The 17,833-nt window shown below is 49.8% G+C and overlaps 1 protein-coding gene across 2 annotated transcripts in view; it reads left to right on the top strand.

The window, feature by feature from the left end:
• ASTN2 (astrotactin 2) overlaps positions 1 to 17,833 on the top strand; it is a 628,164-nt gene that overhangs the window by 471,237 nt on the left and 139,094 nt on the right. For both annotated transcript variants that reach the window (XM_038374351.2, XM_043498583.1), the window contains 2 exons: positions 10,578 to 10,711; positions 12,169 to 12,317. In XM_038374351.2, the coding sequence (XP_038230279.1) occupies positions 10,578 to 10,711; positions 12,169 to 12,317 (283 nt within the window). The remainder of the gene's footprint in view (positions 1 to 10,577; positions 10,712 to 12,168; positions 12,318 to 17,833) is intronic.

The raw sequence follows: 17,833 nt of genomic DNA, 5'->3' as shown, positions 1-17,833 counted from the left end.
GGTGCGCTCCCCACATCCGCTGTGCCAGAGCTTCTGCCAGGGAAAATGGGAGATTGAAAGGAGCTGCAAGAAACCCCATAACAATGTGATCCAAAGGCCCAACTGGATAACATGAGCCGAGGCTCAGGGATGCTTTGTCATCATGGGGAGGTAGCGCACGTTTCCAGCAGGGATTTGCTTTGTAACATGATGTTCATGTGTAGCAATGTGCAAAACAAGCATCCCCGAGAAAGGTGCACTCTGCAGGCTGAATTGGAGTGAAGTGCATCTATGTTTGCTGGGAAAAACCCTGGGAACACTGGTAGTGTAGCATCTCCCCAGATCCACCAACACACATCTTGGGATGCTCTGGTGCAGAGGGGAAGCAGGAAGTGATGACAGGTGGGAGAGGACAGGAGGGTTTGTTGACAGTCAACTATCCAAGCAGCTGCAGATCAGCATGGGAAGGTCTCTGGGAGGCTCACAAGCCAGTGTAGGTATTGACAGCTTGGCCAGGCCACCCCTTGCTATCTCTAATTTCCATGAGTTAATCACTCTCTTTGATGACATCACAGTTTGCCCTGGAGGCAGAGCAAACTTGGACCTGGGGAAGCCAGAGCCATGGACTGAGAAAATGAATCGGGATGCCATAGTGCTGAGAGCCTCTGCGAATGCAGGGAGGAAAACAATCAAAGTGGAGCTAGAGCATGTCAAATGTGGATTTACTCAGAGCACTTTCTGACCTACAGCTGGCCAGGAGGCACTGCATACAAGGTTGTGATATTTCGCTCTTATCCCTTGAAGTCTGTTCAAGCAGACAGACACTTGTGCCTCTTCCCACTGGTCACATTTTTCAGGGCTGTTTCTCTGTGGTATCCCAGAGCTGCTTGTTTTAGGGGAAGGGAGGAAAAATCTGTACCTGTGACCGGCAGCAATGCCAGGGAAACTGGCATTCACAGGGCCTTGGTTCCAACACTGCAGCTCTCGCCAGCTTCTCCAAGCACTCTTGGGTCCTAGCCCCGCCAGACTGTGCAGAAGTGGAAGGCCAGGCAAGCTTCTGAAAGAAAAGAAAACATTCTGTGCACGCAGATAATTCCCCCAAAGCAGAGTCTGAAGACATGGAAGGTCGGTGCCAGTAATTTATTTTTCCATGGACAAAGTCGCAAGGGAGCCAGAGCAACTGGGGACAAAGTTGTTATTGAGTGTGGGGTGGGGGGGAGGGAAGGCGGTTTATATCTATTAATTGGCACTCATCATTCTTGCATTAATACGCTGTGCAAAGTTTTGCCACTCGGGCCTCTTCCTGATATGGATCTCGTCCACATCCGACTTGCATTAGTGAATAGGCCCGCTCTGATCTGCCCTATTGTGCTATAATAGGGAGCTTTGTATTCTAGGTGTGAAAGCAAAGCCGACTCGCCTGGACGGGACTGTCGTTACAGTATGAATGTTGTCTGATGCTGCCAGGTTTTCCAGTTTCCTCTGCTGCTCCCTTGGTTCCCATCAATAGTAGAAGCCAGTGCATTGCCCCTCCTGGATCCTTTCCAGCACCCTGAGCTTTCTGGCAAAATGTCGAAGTCCCTTCACAGGATGAACTGCAGGAGATACTGCTCCCCAGGGAGAAGCAGCCGGAGAAGAGAAGGGTGTGAGCACTAGAAGATGTGGTCGCCTGCCAACAACAGTAGGGAAATTTCACCTTCCTTTGCTCTGAATCTGGAACAGACTTGCAGACGCAAACTCCATAATCCTGGAAAGAGTCCCTGGTCTGGGAAGTCCTTTATTTTTATCTCCTCTCTTAGATGTTGTAACTTATATGGAGTAGCATTTATCTCCTGCTGAAGCCCATTGAGCCATGCTGCTGGGTTTGAAATGCACTGGAACCAAGGTCTGACCTGAGATTACAGTTCTGTCTAGCTAGGTGCTTATATGGCCCTAATCCTTGCAGAACCTTCACTCGCCAATGAATGAATGCCAATGAATAATGCCCAGGGCATTATTTGTATTACTGTAGTGCGTAGGAGCCCTTGTCATGGATCAGCATCCCATTGTGTTAGGTGCTGTAAAAACTTGTAGCATTTACCTGTACGGGATTTGCCCTGTAATTATGATAAAGGTACGAACTGGCTGCTGTATCTCAAGGGCACTTTTTGCTCCACTCTCCACAGCCGTAGCTGTGTTTGACAAGGAGGATCATGTGGTTAATGAACCCCAGTGTCAAGTTAGTGGTACAGAAAAGCAGGATGTTAGTCTTGGCTGTGGGACTAACTGCCACCAGAGATCAAGCCGATCCCATGTTTTGGCTAAGTTAGCAGCTTCACAATGGAAGAATGGGGCCATGGCCTTGGTTCTTCTTTCCAGAGGGATGTGATGTTACTTTGGAACTCATGTAGCGCTGCCTAGAGATACCCGTCATTGATGCCTTGGAAATGCATGGAGACCATGTAGCCAAGTCACAGGATGCACCTCGGAGACCAGAGAGTAACAGATGGGGCCTAGAGGCAGTCAGACTACACAGTACAAACAAGGCATGTATAATGTACAAGAGGGAAAGCAGCTTTGAGTAACAGCCCATTGAATGGAGGGTCACAGTGGAAAGTCTGCTATCCCATAAAGGATGATGGAGGCATAAGACAGATCAGATCTGTATCTAACTCTTTTGGGATGATCTACAATGGCCTAGTAGATGGGTGCTGGTTTCTCAATTCCCTTTGCAATGAGCTGCAAGAATATAAGTCTTCTCAGCATCTTGTTCAGGTTCACCATCATGAGAATATGCACTCAATTTATATATAGGCAAAATGGATAGATGGAGATAAAGAGAGGAACTCCATGACTTCCTTTTAGCGTCACAGGCACTCCGATGTGATAAAGAAGGATTATTATCCCAATTTTACAGGTGGGAAAACTGAGGCATGGGGAGGTGAAGCAGGTTGGCCAAGGTATCCCAATGCACGAGCAGCAGAATTGACAATAGAACCCAGGCGTCTAGCACCCTGCTCTCAGATGCAGAAAAGACTCCATGATTGCATACATCGTTCGGTTAGAAGCTGCCTCTTGGTTTTGAGCAATGTGCTGATTTCGAGCCCTTTACCCATTCCTCCTGGCAAAGGGGCTGTCCACTGTACTGTTTGAAGGAGGCCATGGAGTAACAAGAAAAAGATGGAACTCTCATTTATTGCTGAGGTTGGTCTAACCAAGAAGTCAGTCACTGGGGGAATACAGAGATTAAGGTTTGAGAGGCTTATCCAGGACACCAATGCAAGACACACAATGTAGCAGAATAGCGAATTTCTATCAGAAGAATCCATCCAAACAGTCTATAGTCAGATTCCCTCACAGAAATCCACTTCTGCATTCAACCTGCCTGCATTTTTTCCCCCTGATCCATATATTCCCCTCTGCAATTCTTCCTGAAAATGAGGCATGTACTAACCACAAAAGTTCTTTGATCCAAAGAATAAGTAAGGCCAGATTTCCAATCCTTAGCAGCTCCAGTTGAGGCCATATTTTCAGACATGCTCAGCACCCAACATGCACCCAACCCTCTGAGCTCTTTGGAAATCCTGAGCCCCATGATGGGTGTTGAGTCCTTATGAAAAGGCTGGCCTGAAAGCTCGGGCACTTGAAGTAGATTCTCCCTCCCCACTATCCAGCAGCTGTTCCTCAGTCAGCCCTGGTGGTGGAACTTTCTTTGTGTTCAAGGTCCTGGGAGCTGGACTGGGGCCCGCAGGACATTTCCCAGCGACCACCAAAAAGTTGTCCTACAGGAATGACTTTCCATCCTTCCCTTTCTCACCTGGATTTGAACTGTCGGCAGACTGTTAAAATGTTTCTGTATTCAATTGCTGAGCCTCTGAGCCATGAAAACTAAGCAAGCCCTGCGTTCCCCGTGGCACAAACAAGAAGGGAAGAAAGACCCATCTGCACTCACATCAATGATAGATGGGGTACGTGGGTCATTCATTTCCCTAATATTTGTTAAGAATAGACTCAACGTATGGCAAGATGGGGTTTTACGGCCCTTTATGTCTTGTTCACGTCAAAACAAACAAAGTAGCCGTCTTGTGGGGGGAATCATCAATCCATTATATGGGTATGTGTGGGTGTTGGGTGTCAGTCTTATTATACCTTTAAGAGCAAATTTGATGCTGTTGCGGTGATTCATAACGCTATATATCTAATGGCATGACTCCTCATCTAGAAAATAAAACTTCTGAGCCAGTTTCTCTTCTCATAAATCTGCCTCTGGCACTGAAGGATGTAAACCAAGTGCCCTGACTCACAGGGAAGCAATACAATTTTGATACTTTAAATTGAAGGAGAAATTTTCCTGAGGACTCAGAGCAGGGTCAGGATGCTGGGGAGTGGTTAGCTCCCGCAGGACGAGCAGCCTGTTCAGTGCATTGTGGGAAGGGAGTTACTCTGCCATCACGGGCGCCTCCAACAGGGAGGACCCAACCCTGTGAGGTGTTGCACATCCTCATGTCCCATTGACTTGCCATGGCTCAGTACTTTTCCAGGATCGGGCCCTAAATCAGCACATCCAGGGTTAACTTTATGGTGCTATGGGCTTCCCTTGCCAATGTCCTAAGACAGTGGTGTCGAGGAGAGAGAAGGGTTCACTTTGGGTATGGGGGCGGGGAGAAGTACCTTTCAGTCACAGACACCAAAGCAATGAGATAGCTGTGTCAAGGACAAGAAAGGGTAGCCTCCTGGGGGATTAGCCCCCAGTGACAGACACCCCAATGTCAAGACAGGGAACAGAGAGTCTTCAGTCACCCAGGGTCAGGGCTGGATTAAAGGTGTTTTGGGCCCGAGCACAGCTGTGTTTGAAGATACACTCGTTAATCAAAGATGGATAAATGGCAGATCTCTCCCCCTTCAGATGTGTCCCACTATTGCCATCTGCAAGCAGTCTTTTTTTCCCTGAGGGTCACTGTTTGGATTACAGTGATTGCAGTTTCACCTTTGTCTATGTAAGCAGGCTCTGTGCAGCATCCCTTCCTTCTTTCCCATGCTCAGGAGAGAGAGAAAGCAAGCAGGCAGCCGGGTTACGGTGACAGCCTAGCTTGCAGGGTAGCAGATACCACTCTCTGAGACTGAGCCCCTCCAAGAACCAGATAGCACCCCCAAAAGACACATTCGTACCCAATGAGCCAGGCGGGTCCCACTCATCAACTACTATGTCCCTACCGGGCAACAGAGAATTCCTGAAGGTTACGGGGGGTCCCACAGGAGGAGATAATTGGACTCCTACAGGCTACAGCAGAATCAGCTGGGCACCCCACTTTGCAGCTGGGGCGCCCAAGCACAGTGCAGAGCCCTGAATGTTGTGGCAATGTCCCTTGAAGGCATCAGGGAATCCCTGAAGGTTACAGTGGGTATGCTAAGATAGACATGGAGCCCCAAGGGACAAGGCGGTGGCCCCAAAGGGAATTTGGAGCCCCCAGATTGTACAGTGGTGCCCTGGAAGGATAATGCAGCTTCCTGGAGGCTGCAGGATCCTGCTGGAATCCTGCTTCAGGAACTGCTTTGACCTTTGTTGCGACCTGTTTTTCCAAAGCACCTGACTTCTTCCCTTCCTCTGATTTCCCCCCCCCAGCTCCCCACGCACACGCTCCCCAGCGTACACACTTACTAGAAACCCTGATTAAAAACAAGCAAAGTGCAGCCCTGCTGAAGCCTGCCCACTGGCTGTCTGCTGAGCCCGACGCCCAGCCTCTCCTGGCTCGGTTTGACGTCAGTCGGCTGCTCCTCCATAAACAAATGTCAGCGAAATTGAATAGAGGCTGCTGTCAGGGCCGGGGGCCCATTGTTTCTTGGTGTAACTCTGTTTCTGCGCGTAGGTGCGCTCAGCCTAATGAGTGGAATTGAAGGACGCATCGATGGGCTAACCTCGTTTGTGTAAAGGTTGACACAAGGCAGATCAGGGCTCTGTACCTGCAGGATCGAATTAAAGCGTGTCGGGTTGGGAGGGAAGGGGGGGAGCATGTGGTTCCTGTAAACAACAAAAAAGAAATTAACCCTTGGATGGGGCTAAAGGGCACGGCCATGGTGGGTGAGATTACATCACTAGGTGGCCAGGGTATCCAGCAAGGAGCGAGCCTAGGCGAGGGAAAAAGAGCTGCCAAAGCACCGACCTCTGACTCTGTGGAAGCCTAGTGCATGCAGGTTAGTGAATACCAGTGACCATGCACCCACAGCTGCACCATCCTCGGGGCAGTGTGAGTACACGGCGACATGACAAGGCAGATGCAGACGGAGGATGTACGGGCATGTTGTGATGGTGCCAGGCTGTCTGGCATGGCAGGCGTGCGCCACACGGGTAGTGCGTAGGGGAGAGTGCAAGGGGGCGACAGCATTTGGGCTTGAGGTTGTGAGGCTTTCGGATGTTCGTATGGGTTGGCAGAGACAGCAAGGGCCATGGATGTGAAGAGTAACAGTATGAGAACAGTACAGGTAATATGGTGGCAGTTCAGTGGGGGTGGCAGGCAGCAGTGTGGGGTGCGGAGGTCGCAGGAGGGTGGTGTGGGGGTGGCAGGGGGCAGTGTGGGGGGCAGGGGTGGCAGGAGAGCAGTGTGCAGTGAGGGGGTGATTGAGGGCAGTGTGGGGTTCGGGGGTCGCAGGAGGGTGGTGTGCGGTGAGGGGTTGGCAGTGTGCAGTGCGGGGGTGGTAGGGTGCGGTGCAGGGGTGACAGGGGGCAGTGTGGAGTGTAGGGGTGGCAGGAGGGTGGTGTGCAGTGAGGGGGTGGTAGGGAGCAGTGTGCAGTTCGGGGGTCGCAGGAGGGTGGTGTGCGGTGAGGGGGTGGCAGGCAGCAGTGTGCAGTGCGGGGATGGTAGGGTGCAGTGCAGGGGTGGCAGGGGGCAGAGTGGGGTGCGGGGATGGCAGGAGGGCGGTGTGCAGTGAGGGGGTGGTTGGGGGCAGTGTGGAGTTCGGGGGTCACAGGAGGGCAATGTGGGGATGGTAGGGGGCAGAAAGGCAGTATGTAGTGCATTCGGTTGCCAACTTCCTAATCGCACAAAACCAAACACCCCTTCCCCTGCCCCCACTCACTCCATCCCCCCTCCCTCCATCACTCACTCTCCCCCAACTTCATCTCTTACACTGGGCTGGGACAAGGGGTGTGGGAGGGGGTGTGGGCTCTGGCTGGGGGCGTGGGCTCTTGGGGTGGGGCCAGGGCTGAGTGGTGTGGGGTGCAGGAGGGGGCTCAGGGTTGGGACAGATGTTTGGGGTGTGGAGGGGGTACGGGGTGCATGCTTTAGTCAGGTGGCGCTTACCTCAAGTGGCTGCGGGTCAGTGGTGCAGCAGGGCTAAGGCAGGCTCCCTGCCTGCCGGCTCTAGCGCCGCATGGCTCCTGGCGGAAGGGCCAGGGGGCTCTGCGCACTGCCCCACGCCCGCAGGCACCACCGTCACAGCTCCCATTGCTCATGGTTCCCAGCCAAAGGGAGCTGCAGGCGCTGAGCTAAGGGGCGGGGGCAGCGCGCGGCGCTTCTCTGATTGCCGGCCGCTTAGGGGCCGCAGAGACGTGCCAACTGCTTCCGGGAGCTGCGCGGAGCCTGGCAGGGAGCCTGTCTTAGCCCCGCTTCGCCGCCGACCAGACTTTTAACGGCGCGGTCAACAGTGCCGACAGTAGCCGCCACGACTCTTTTCGACTGGGTATTCCGGTCGAAAACTGGATGCCTGGCAACCCTAGCGGTGCAGGGGTGGCAGGAGGGTAGTGTGGATGTGGTAGGGGGCAGTGTGCAGTTTTGGGGTGGCAGGAGGGCAGTGTAGTCACTGAGAGGAAATCCATTGCTTGGCAGACCTTGCTTTGGGCCCAGGTGACTTTCCTGGGCAGCCTGACACAGCTGTCTCTGCAGGCTCCCACCCCATGGGCGCTAGCGGACATTGAGCTCAGAGAGCTGGAAGCTATTTCCTATTGAGTGGCTCAGGTGTTTTCTCTCTCTTCGGCTCCACCTGGTGCTCTGCTCTGACACGCTGCACATGGCCCCGCTCACTCCAGCAAGCTCCCCGAATCTCCCTTGTTGGCTGGAGATGTGAGGGGAGCCCGCACCCATGTGGGCCAGCAGGGAGCTGTAAACAGTGAGTCTATTGCAGGACACATAACATGGAGCAGGAGGAGCAGTTCAAAGGCCAAGGATGATCTAACGTTTTTCCTTCCCCATTCCTGGCCTGGCTGGAGAGTACTCTCAGCTCCATGCCCTTCAAATCCTCTTGGAAATCCAACCTTCTTTCTCTCTCAGGCTCCCTCATGCTTTTCTAAAATCCATGTGTCAGTTTCTCCTCTTCTTTCAAAACCATCAGGAAATCCCATCCAAGCTGTGGCCCCATTTAGAAAGAATCATCCCAGGTAGCCACCTATGGCATTGTACCTAGGTCAGCAGTACAGCCCCCCACATCTCCCAGTTATGGAGTGGGTCTGATGTATTTTTGCTTATGTATTTTTTCTTTCCATTAGTTCCTGGTCACATTAGTTATAGCAGACCCTCTGGGTAACGCAGAGGTTGAGAGATTATTATATGATTGCAACATGGGACAATTCATTCTCTTGCATCTGATCTGTCTGTCTGTCTATTCTAGACATTCTCTAATTGTCTAAAAATACCCATTCCACTTTTAGGCTTTTACTTAGGATCTAAAGAATAATGATGTATTTTCTCTCCCTTTTGCTCTCTTTCTCATCCCCTCCCCCCCCTTTTTATTTTTTTATTTTTATTTTTTGAATGGGAACATTTAATAAATGACTGGAAGCAGAAATATTGCAGACTTGGGTGACTCAAGGCGCCTTGTTATAAAGGTGGTTACGTGTTTGGGGAAATTGTCAAAATCCCAAACAATAGAGTGTGACGTATACCCTTTCTTTTTCTAAATGGTTCGAGGAAGGTGTTTTTACTACAGTGTTGTGTTAAATACCAAATCTGCTGAAACCATTCCTGTCCTCTCCAAGGGGTGATTTCAGTCTTTAAGGTGTAACCCTTAAAGTTAGTCATATCATGTGGGCCAGGCAACTGCGGTCTGGCACTTTTGGAGATTTGAAGGGAATGAAATAGTGCTGCTTTAAGTACTGGGGATTTGGCAGATAAGAGCTGGCTGGGGTGGGAAAGCCAACAGAGCTGTTAGGTATATAGGGGACACTCCTCAGTAGTTTGGGGTCCAAAATGTAGGGCTTCTAATACATTGGAAAAGGAGTTGCAAAAGCTAATAGAAGTAGATTTTAAAAAATAATCACAGTGAAGTCAGAGTTTCATTATTGCAGTATCTCTTAGAAACCTAAATGGAGGTTGGAGTGCCAGGGTGCCAGGTGCTGTACGTTCACATAGTGGGAGACATCCCCTGCCCCAAAGAGCTAACGGTCTAAGTAGACAAGACCGACAAAGAAGGAGAGGGGCAACAGAGGTGAAGCAGCTTAAGGTTACGCAGCAGGTGGGAGGGACTCCGTTCTCTACAACCCGGGTTTCCTGAGACCCAGTTACAGAGCTGAACCACTAGACCGGGGTGCTGGTTTTGTTTTAAGCATTCCCCTGCAGTATTAGCAACTCAGCTCCAGCAGCCTGGGGCTAGCGCGTGAGAACCAGACAGTGAAACTGACCTGCTCTGTGTCTCTGTCCTAAGCCGAGTGAACAGGAAAAAGTGAACAATCATCAGGAATAGATTCAAAGGAAGTTAGATTTTTTTAAAAAATGATTTCACCTTTACTAATCTAGGGCCAATCATGCTGTCTGATCCATGAGGATCATCATTGCTCCTGAGGCTTACATTGTAATATCAGTCCTCTGAGGCAATAGCAACCGCAGGGAGGAGTTCTCGTCATGTTAATGGCAGTGCATAGGTATTAATAATTTCCATTAGATGTGCTCCCTAAAGTGCTTTTACAAACTCTTCTGGTTGTACCGACTAGGGATACCTAGTCCTGCAATTCTTATTCTTGTGAGTAATCCTTACTCAAGCAAGTAGCACCACCCACTTCAGTTGGACTGCTCATATGAGTCAGGAGTGTGTGAGTACAGCATGCATGATGGCATCTGGGTGCCTTTTATTCAAGAGTCACTCTACTCACCTTTGAAATGCAGTCAGTTCTGGGCTGGAGCATAAGAAATATTAAAAGTTGGAAGTAAAGAACAGTAGTACATCCTGCTGAAACTTCAGGTCAAGTTAAGGGAGCCCAGATTTGTTGGAATTGGGTTTATCCCTGTCCTTCTGCAAGAAAGTCGCAGGGGACCACATGGGCCATTTTACTTCTCAAAAGACTCCCTTTGTGGTTGGCGTGTACAGACACATAAAGAGATACAGGCCCTGGGGGAAGAAGCATACAGTCTAAACAATCAAGACCAAATCATTATCCCCCTTGTACAGATGTGGGAACTGAAGCACAGAGAGATTAAATGACTTTCCCAAGGACACAGAGGAAGTCAGTGGCAGAGCTGGGAATTAAACCCAGGTCTCTTGAGTCCCATTGCATCCACAAGCCCCTCCTTCATCCTTTCCAGATCTAATGACATTGACGTTGATAATTGGGGCAGGGTAAGGACTAGGTGTTAGCTGATTTCCCTGAGCTTTCAGCGTTTACATGTTTGTTTCTTTTTAATAAAACTTTCCAGGCCTTCAGGGGAGCCCTGATGAGCTCATACTGGTGCTCAGGGAAAGGAGACGTTATTGAGGATTGGTGCCGATGTGACCTGAATGCCTTCGACGAGAATGGACTCCCAAACTGCAGTCCTCTCCCTCAGCCTGTGTATGTATCTCTTGGTGAATGACTTCCATGTTGTGGTGTGGTCAGCACATACTCAGTCCCCTTATGGTTTGCTGTGTGGGATTACGGTTTTGCCCACAGGTGCCTCCTGGCTCCTGCATACAAACTCAGGTCCCCGGCCCAGTGCATCTTGCTGTGTGACTGATGCCTTTCAGATATCCTGATGCTGGCTGTGGCCCTGGGAGGTTTCTTTGTTGTTTTTCATCACCTTATTAGCACGGCTTGTAGAATGGGATTTAACACGGTGAAAGAAATGGAATTACAATGCAATTCATTGTGGCTTGTCAGAGCGAGAACAAATCAGGAGCAAACTGATGGGGAATTAGCTGAGACAGCATGAAGAGAGACTGGCTCCAGCTCTCCACTAGGAAGAGAACATCGTTTTAGTAAGCCAATACCCTCAGACGGCATTGATTTCCCATCCTGAGCTCAGCAAATGCACTGGTACTCTCAGAGCCTAGTTGTTAATAGCCCTGCACTTTGTGTTGTCATTGACTACAGTCCTAAGGGGGTGCAAAGTCAGCATGATTCTGACCTGGTGGCACTTTATGCTCCTCTTTGCACTGGTGTCAGTGATGATGATGGTGTAATACTTAGTCCTGCCATGAGTGCAAGGGGCTGAAGTAGATGACTTCTCAAGAACCCTTCCAGTCCTACGATTCTATGATACAAGGCACATACCATGAAGAATCAGACCCCTCTCTCTCCTCACACATACACTCCCATTCTCTCTCACACACACACGCTCTCTGACTCACACTTTGTACATATTCATCCCTCTCTTTCTTTTGCTCACACACATGCTCAGACTCGCTCACAAGCCCTCTTGCACACACACACACACACACCCGTACACTCTTGGACGTGCACACTCTTGCAGTCCTTCACTCCCATTCAGGCACAACCTGGGCTAGATTCTCTCTTCACTTATACCCCATCTGAGTATAAGCTGGTAGCATGGAGACACACGGGGGGAAAGTTTGACCTTCTTGCTCTCCTCTTTCACTCTCTCGGGCTGCTTGATATCCATTCTCCACAGGGTCACTGAGCTGATCTGAGATTGCAGGGACGTAGTTATGAGGCTGTTAACTGAGAAGGCAGAGAGCCCTTCAGGTGGGATGAGTTTGGCCAGTCGGCAGTAGGTGCATAGCCCAGAGATGCTGATTCAGAAGGAGTCACGAGGCCAAGGCTCTTCGGGGAGCAGGTAGAGGAGGGAACAGCATACAGCAGGATCTGACTCCACCTGGCTGAAAGTTTCCTTTTTTGTTTTTTTTCTCCCTCCCCTTCCTATTGTCCCCTTGTTTCTTGTGTTCATGTGTTTGTGTCTGAATGTGCGAGAGAGCCCATAGGCATATGTTCAGAAGCTGCTTTAACAGGCTGCCTTTCCTCAGAGTGCAAGCTGATCTCCAGGAGTTCTGCCTTGTTTGTGCCCTGCCCAGGTTGCGCTTATCCCCCAGCGTAGAGCCCTCCAGCACTGTGGTCTCTCTGGAGTGGCTGGACGTCCAGCCTGCGATTGGGACAAAGGTCTCCGATTACGTCCTTCAGCACAAGAAGGTTGATGAGTACACAGACACTGACCTCTACACAGGTAGGTGAGGACAAAGGGCAGCAGCTCCGGAAGTGCCACAGCAATGTTAACTGATTCTGTGCCTGAGATTTCTGGCCGCAGATGGGTCTGAGCTCTGTCGGACTTTGTGCAGAAGGGTACAGAGCACAGACACCAGCTGGAGTATAGTGTCAAACCTCCTGCACCGGGAGTGGCTGCTGAAGGCCTCTGTAGATTCTGTTACTTGGAAAAATTAGAGAAAAGTGTTTGGTAACTACAAAGAAGTTATTTGCATTTCAAAAGTACCCACCATTGTAGCAATTGGGCAACCTACAAAACTGAGACCTCAGCTAGAGCTGTGCAAAGCTTCACTAACAGCACCTGAAACTCACCTGGTTTTGGAGTTTAGCTATAAACACAGAACGTGGACCCAGTCCCCTGAGGCTCGTCAATGTTTTGGCTGAGACTCAGAGCATGATTCAGGGGACTGCAGGTCAAGGTGAAAGGATGTGAAACTTGTTGATGGGTCTGGATGAGTAATTAAAAATGATGTGTTCTAAAACATAGCACCAAAGGTGTTGAAAGCTGCTGCTCTAGCTCTGCTTGGTGAGAAAACCAGGCAAAACTCAGTTCCTTATCTTGCAATTAATGGAGGATTTGGGGTTCATTTAACTATGAAAGTTAAAAGTCATGGTGCATGTGGGTTTCTCTCTCTCTCTCTTTCTCTCTCTACATTACAGGTTCTTTCTTTGGAACATTGTGTTGCAAATCTCACAGGCCAGGGGGTTTACATGTGGGCGGGGTTGTTTACATTTGTTTTTCCTAGTGCTATCTGCCTCCCCATCCCATGCTCATTGCCGTGCTGTCTGAGCGCCTCCTACAGGCTACACATGTCAGCGCTAGCAGGGGCTAGGCTCCACCACTGTATGTATTACTAAACCATGCTCTGCAGAAGTGCAAGGAACGGGCCCGGCTGGTGGGCATCACTCTGAAGTGCTACCAGACAGATTGAGCCTCTCAATGAGGCCTGCACAGATGTGCCCACAGCATGTGCGCTAGTGAGCATAGACCACTAGCGGCCTGCTGGTTCTGAGACAGTTCCCTCACTACTGCTCTCTCTTTGGCATAGGCTCAGCGCCCTCTGAATACTCTTGTGACCATGTAACTCCTCACTCCAGTCACAGTCACTTTGACACACCTTTGTATCCAAATGGGTAGGACAGAGGTGTGAGTGTGCCAAGCCACAGGCTGGTGACTAGTAGAGGCTCCTCTTCAGAAAGCCTTTCCGTTACTGTTGTTGCAGACTCAGCAGGAGCTAGCCAAGCACCTTTTCAGTGCAGGGCAAGGTGCTGGCACACGCACCAGTGTGGGGCAGGGGGATATTAAAGTGCCTCTGGCTGGCAATGGGCAGAAGACTCCTGGTCATGACTGATGGAGGACCTGGGATGATCACTGTGATCATTCATAACCAATTCCTTCTCTCAGCTTGGCAGGGGCAAACCAGGGAAATGCAGGCGAGAGAAGAATTTGGCTATTAGTGGTGGGTGGATTTTTGTGGGTTTATTCACTCTGTAACTTTCTGAGCACCTGTGGGCTAAATTCTCTTCTGGTGTAAACTAGCGCAACCAAGGAAGCTGCACGAAATTATACCAGCAGGGATTTTTGGTCCCATCTGTTTTTCCTGTCAGATTTCTCTCTCAGGTATTTATATGGTCCCCGTTACTAAGCATCTGTGCTACAGAGGCTAGATTTTCATTGTCGGGGAAAGATCAGCGCATCCTTCTGAGGCCACTGATCATTTGCAGGGGCCTCCGCTATGGGCAGTCAGAATTGATGCCCCTCATTTGTTTACACCTCAGTCCCTGTCTCAAAGTAAGTTTCCCTCCCTCCCCTGTCACTGACTTCCATTTCCAAAGCTATCCAATGCCGTTGCAGTGCCTGGGTTACAGTTCCAGTTTCCAAGCATGGCAGGTTTGTTCTTTGCCTTGGAGGGGCACCCTCAGTATGCAAAAGGAAAGCAACACGGTAAAGGAAGCACTGTGTTTTCGATGGAGATTCCAGATTGCTCACACATTTGTCAGGTGAGGCCAGACGAGGGAAACGTGGGGTTTCTTCTTTGATGTGGCTGGATCTCTGTGTGACAGCAGCAGCAGGAAATACAGATTATTATTATTATTTTCTTTTCTTTTTGCCATGTGTTTGACATGCAAAGAAAATCACTCCTGAGAGCTACATGCCCCTCACTCTGGACACACAAAAACCAAAACAATGAACAGACATTAAAAAAAAATAAAGAGCAAACCCCAAAGTTCTCTCTTCCCTCAGTTGTTTGTATCCAAATGTTCCCTCTTTCTTTCTCAACCTCTATCCACACCTGTGGAGCTACTAATTTTAGATGCCTTGATTTTTGGACATCCAACTGGAGACACCAAGGAGCCTGATTTTTCCAAGGCGCTGAACTCCGCAGGTCCCGTTGATTTCATTTGGACGTGTGGGTGCCCAGCTACTCGGAGAATGAGCCCCTGGGTGCCTCCAGTTGAGTATTTCTCTCTTTCTCTTGCTTTCTCATACTGCTGCCCATCACCAGTCTCTGTGTGACTTTTGCATAAAATCAATAGCAAAAACCTAAAAACAGGAGCCCCCTGGAAAAGCTATGCCTCCTATGCCTTTGGAGCGAATTGAGGTTTTCCACTCTTCTTCTCTCAATAGGGCAGCTGGCCATGCCCCCTCCCCCAGAGAGACAGCATGGTTATTCCGGCAGCACAGCCATACCATCCGAAAACCAGCTATGCCCTTGATGCTGCTGGAGTTTATTCCTGAAATCTCCAGGTCTTAAGAGTGGGAAGATAATCCGTATTTTTAAAAGAAAAATTAGAGTTATAACCTCCTAATATTGTGATTCCTGGCAATGCCCTCTGCTAGCCCTGTGCCAACCCACCCTCTGGCTGCATGGCAGGATTTGCTCCTGTATGGGCATCTGGCCCTCTGCCTGTCCCCCAAAGGCTCCAGCGTCTAATCTCGACAAACCCCTTGGCCTCCTAGTCTGCTGGCAAGTGGAAGAAGCCCTTTCCCTGAGCCAAAAATAATTCTACCCTCTGCTTCATCCAGGAGCAGAGTCAGGAGCCAGCCCCGCTTTTTCTTTGTCTCGGTGTGCAGGACAGAGGTGCTGGGGAGCAAGGGTGAGAGAAATGCAGGCCTCTCGGGGAATACCTGCCCACCCAACTCCCTGGCTAAATACACTTTTAAAGGCTTATTACTGGTGCTTAGAAAAACACAGCCCTCAAAACCTTGGATGTTACCAGGACTGTTCCCAAGGTGAATTTGTGTGCAAAGCAAACCATACTTTCAACACCATGCAACGGAGAGAGAGCGGCTCTCCACTCAGCAGCCAGAAAAGAAGAAGGAGCAATCGCATCCCGAACTGTTCCTTAAAGTTTGTGGAAATTACTCACAGCTCCATGTGTGTGACAGCTTGGCAGATGAGGGATGCTCTTTGTTCGAACATGAGCTGTTCGAATGGGGAGAGCGCGCGGGTGAGCGCGCGCACTGGCGGGGCTGCTAGCAGATTATGTCATAGACAAAGCAGGCTCTGCACTTAAGAAAAAAAAGAGAGAGAAAATGTGTTTTACAGAGTGAGGTACAAACCAAAATGCCTGTGAACATCTGGAACTAATATTAGGTTTGGAAAATGTTTTCTGTGACTTCAAAACTCCTCTGGAAGAAGGAGTGTAAAGTTAAGAACCTCTGAAGGGGGAAGAAGAGCAGAGCAGCAAGAACCCTGTGCTACGTACTTTTCATTTCTTTATTCTGGTTCCACTTCAGTCCGAATCACCATTTGGTTCAGACTAGGGCTCCAGGTTATTATTATCGTTCATTGTTATTACAGCATAAGCTTTCGTGAGCTACAGCTCACTTCATTCGGAGCTGTAGCTCACGAAAGCTTATGCTCTAATAAATTTGTTAGTCTCTAAGGTGCCACAAGTACTCCTTTTCTTTTTGCGAATACAGACTAACACGCCTGCTACTCTGAAACCTATTGTTATTACAGTAGTTCATAGAGGCCACAACTGATATGGGGGTCTCATTGTGCCAGGTGCTGTACCTAATGAGGGACAGTTCCTGCCCCAAATGACTTGCAGTCCAACTAGGCAAGGCAGACAAAGGATGGGTGGAAAGGAAGGACTGTTGTCTCCCTTTTAGAGATGGAGAATTGAGGTTCTGAGAGATCACAGCTGGGATTGCCATGCCCAGCTCTAATGGAAAGTCAATGGAACATAGGGACGTAGGAATGGAGGACTGGAGTCTCTTGACTCCTCAAATCTAATCCCCTGTTATTGCAGGCAATCCTGTCATGTAATCTTGTTCAGAAATGTATCACACTCCATTTTAAAAGTAGATAGGCTCTTTGCCCCCCTCCTACTCCTGATGGGAGGCTGTTATAGAGCCTCACTTCTCTGATGGTTAGATCTCCCCTTCTGATCTCCATCCTCAATATATTCAAGTCCAGGTGAACCCCCATCGGTTCCTGTGCCATTAGATATGGTCTCCCTGAGCTGCTTTAGAAGATCCTATGAATAGTGACATTCCCCGGGTCCCACAGCAGCCTGTGGCAGAACCAGGCGCTCCAGAGTTTCAGTCCAGGACAAGACCATCCTTTTTCCCAATCCCTGTATACAATGTATATCATGGTAGTGCCTGGACACTTCAGTCAGGATCAGCACCCTGTTTAAACTAGACACTGGACAAGCACATGGGAACAGCATTTCCTCCCTCCCCACCCCCCTCACCAAGTTTACAATCTAAGAAGGGGTGAATGGTGCAATATCCTCTGTGCACAGGGGCCAGTGCAGGTCCATGTGCCATTTAAGTCTCACCTACGCCCTCAATCTAGGGGAGACGTGGGTGCTTAGGCCTTTTGCAGGTACTCTCCACAGGGGTGAATTTCACCGTGAAGAAGGTTCTTCTCAGTCACCCTGCCACAGTTCAGAGATGCAGGGACAGGAAACCAGTGAGGTAGCTTGGGTTTGTAAATAGCCCTAGAGCTGGTGGACGGGGTCAGGCTGGCTGCCCTGGAGAGTGATGTGAGCCCTCTGATTCTCTGCACAACAGGTGTGGCACAAGCAGTGATGAGGTATCCTTGCCACTTATCCCAAAGAGGGCAATCCCTTCAATGGATGAGGGACATTCAGTCTCCAGGCCAATTCAGTGCTAACCAAGGGGCCTCCTTTCCCATCTCATGTAGGCCACAAACAGCCAGAAAATGGTAACAGTCTTCAGTCCAACATCTCTCATATCTCTCTCCAGGATGGAAGCTCTGTAGTTTGTCCAGATCGGGTACAGAAGCCTGACCTGCAGGTCGCAGCCCTGCAATCTACTGTGTACAAGGTGTACCTGACAGTCATTCTGACCATGAGCCGGAGTGTTCAATCCAACAAGCTCAGGAAAAGGCTCCAGAGCCCACTGACAATCCTGAGCCATCCAGGGTACGTCCACACAGCCAAAAAAAACAACCCATGGCAGCTAGTCTCGGAGCCCAGGTCAACTGACTTGGGTTCATG

Source organism: Dermochelys coriacea, chromosome 16 (assembly GCF_009764565.3).
Source record: "Dermochelys coriacea isolate rDerCor1 chromosome 16, rDerCor1.pri.v4, whole genome shotgun sequence".
Lineage (NCBI taxonomy): Eukaryota > Metazoa > Chordata > Testudines > Dermochelyidae > Dermochelys > Dermochelys coriacea.
The sequence above is the reverse complement of the archived record's forward strand: the minus strand, read 5'-3'. Positions and strand labels throughout refer to the sequence as shown.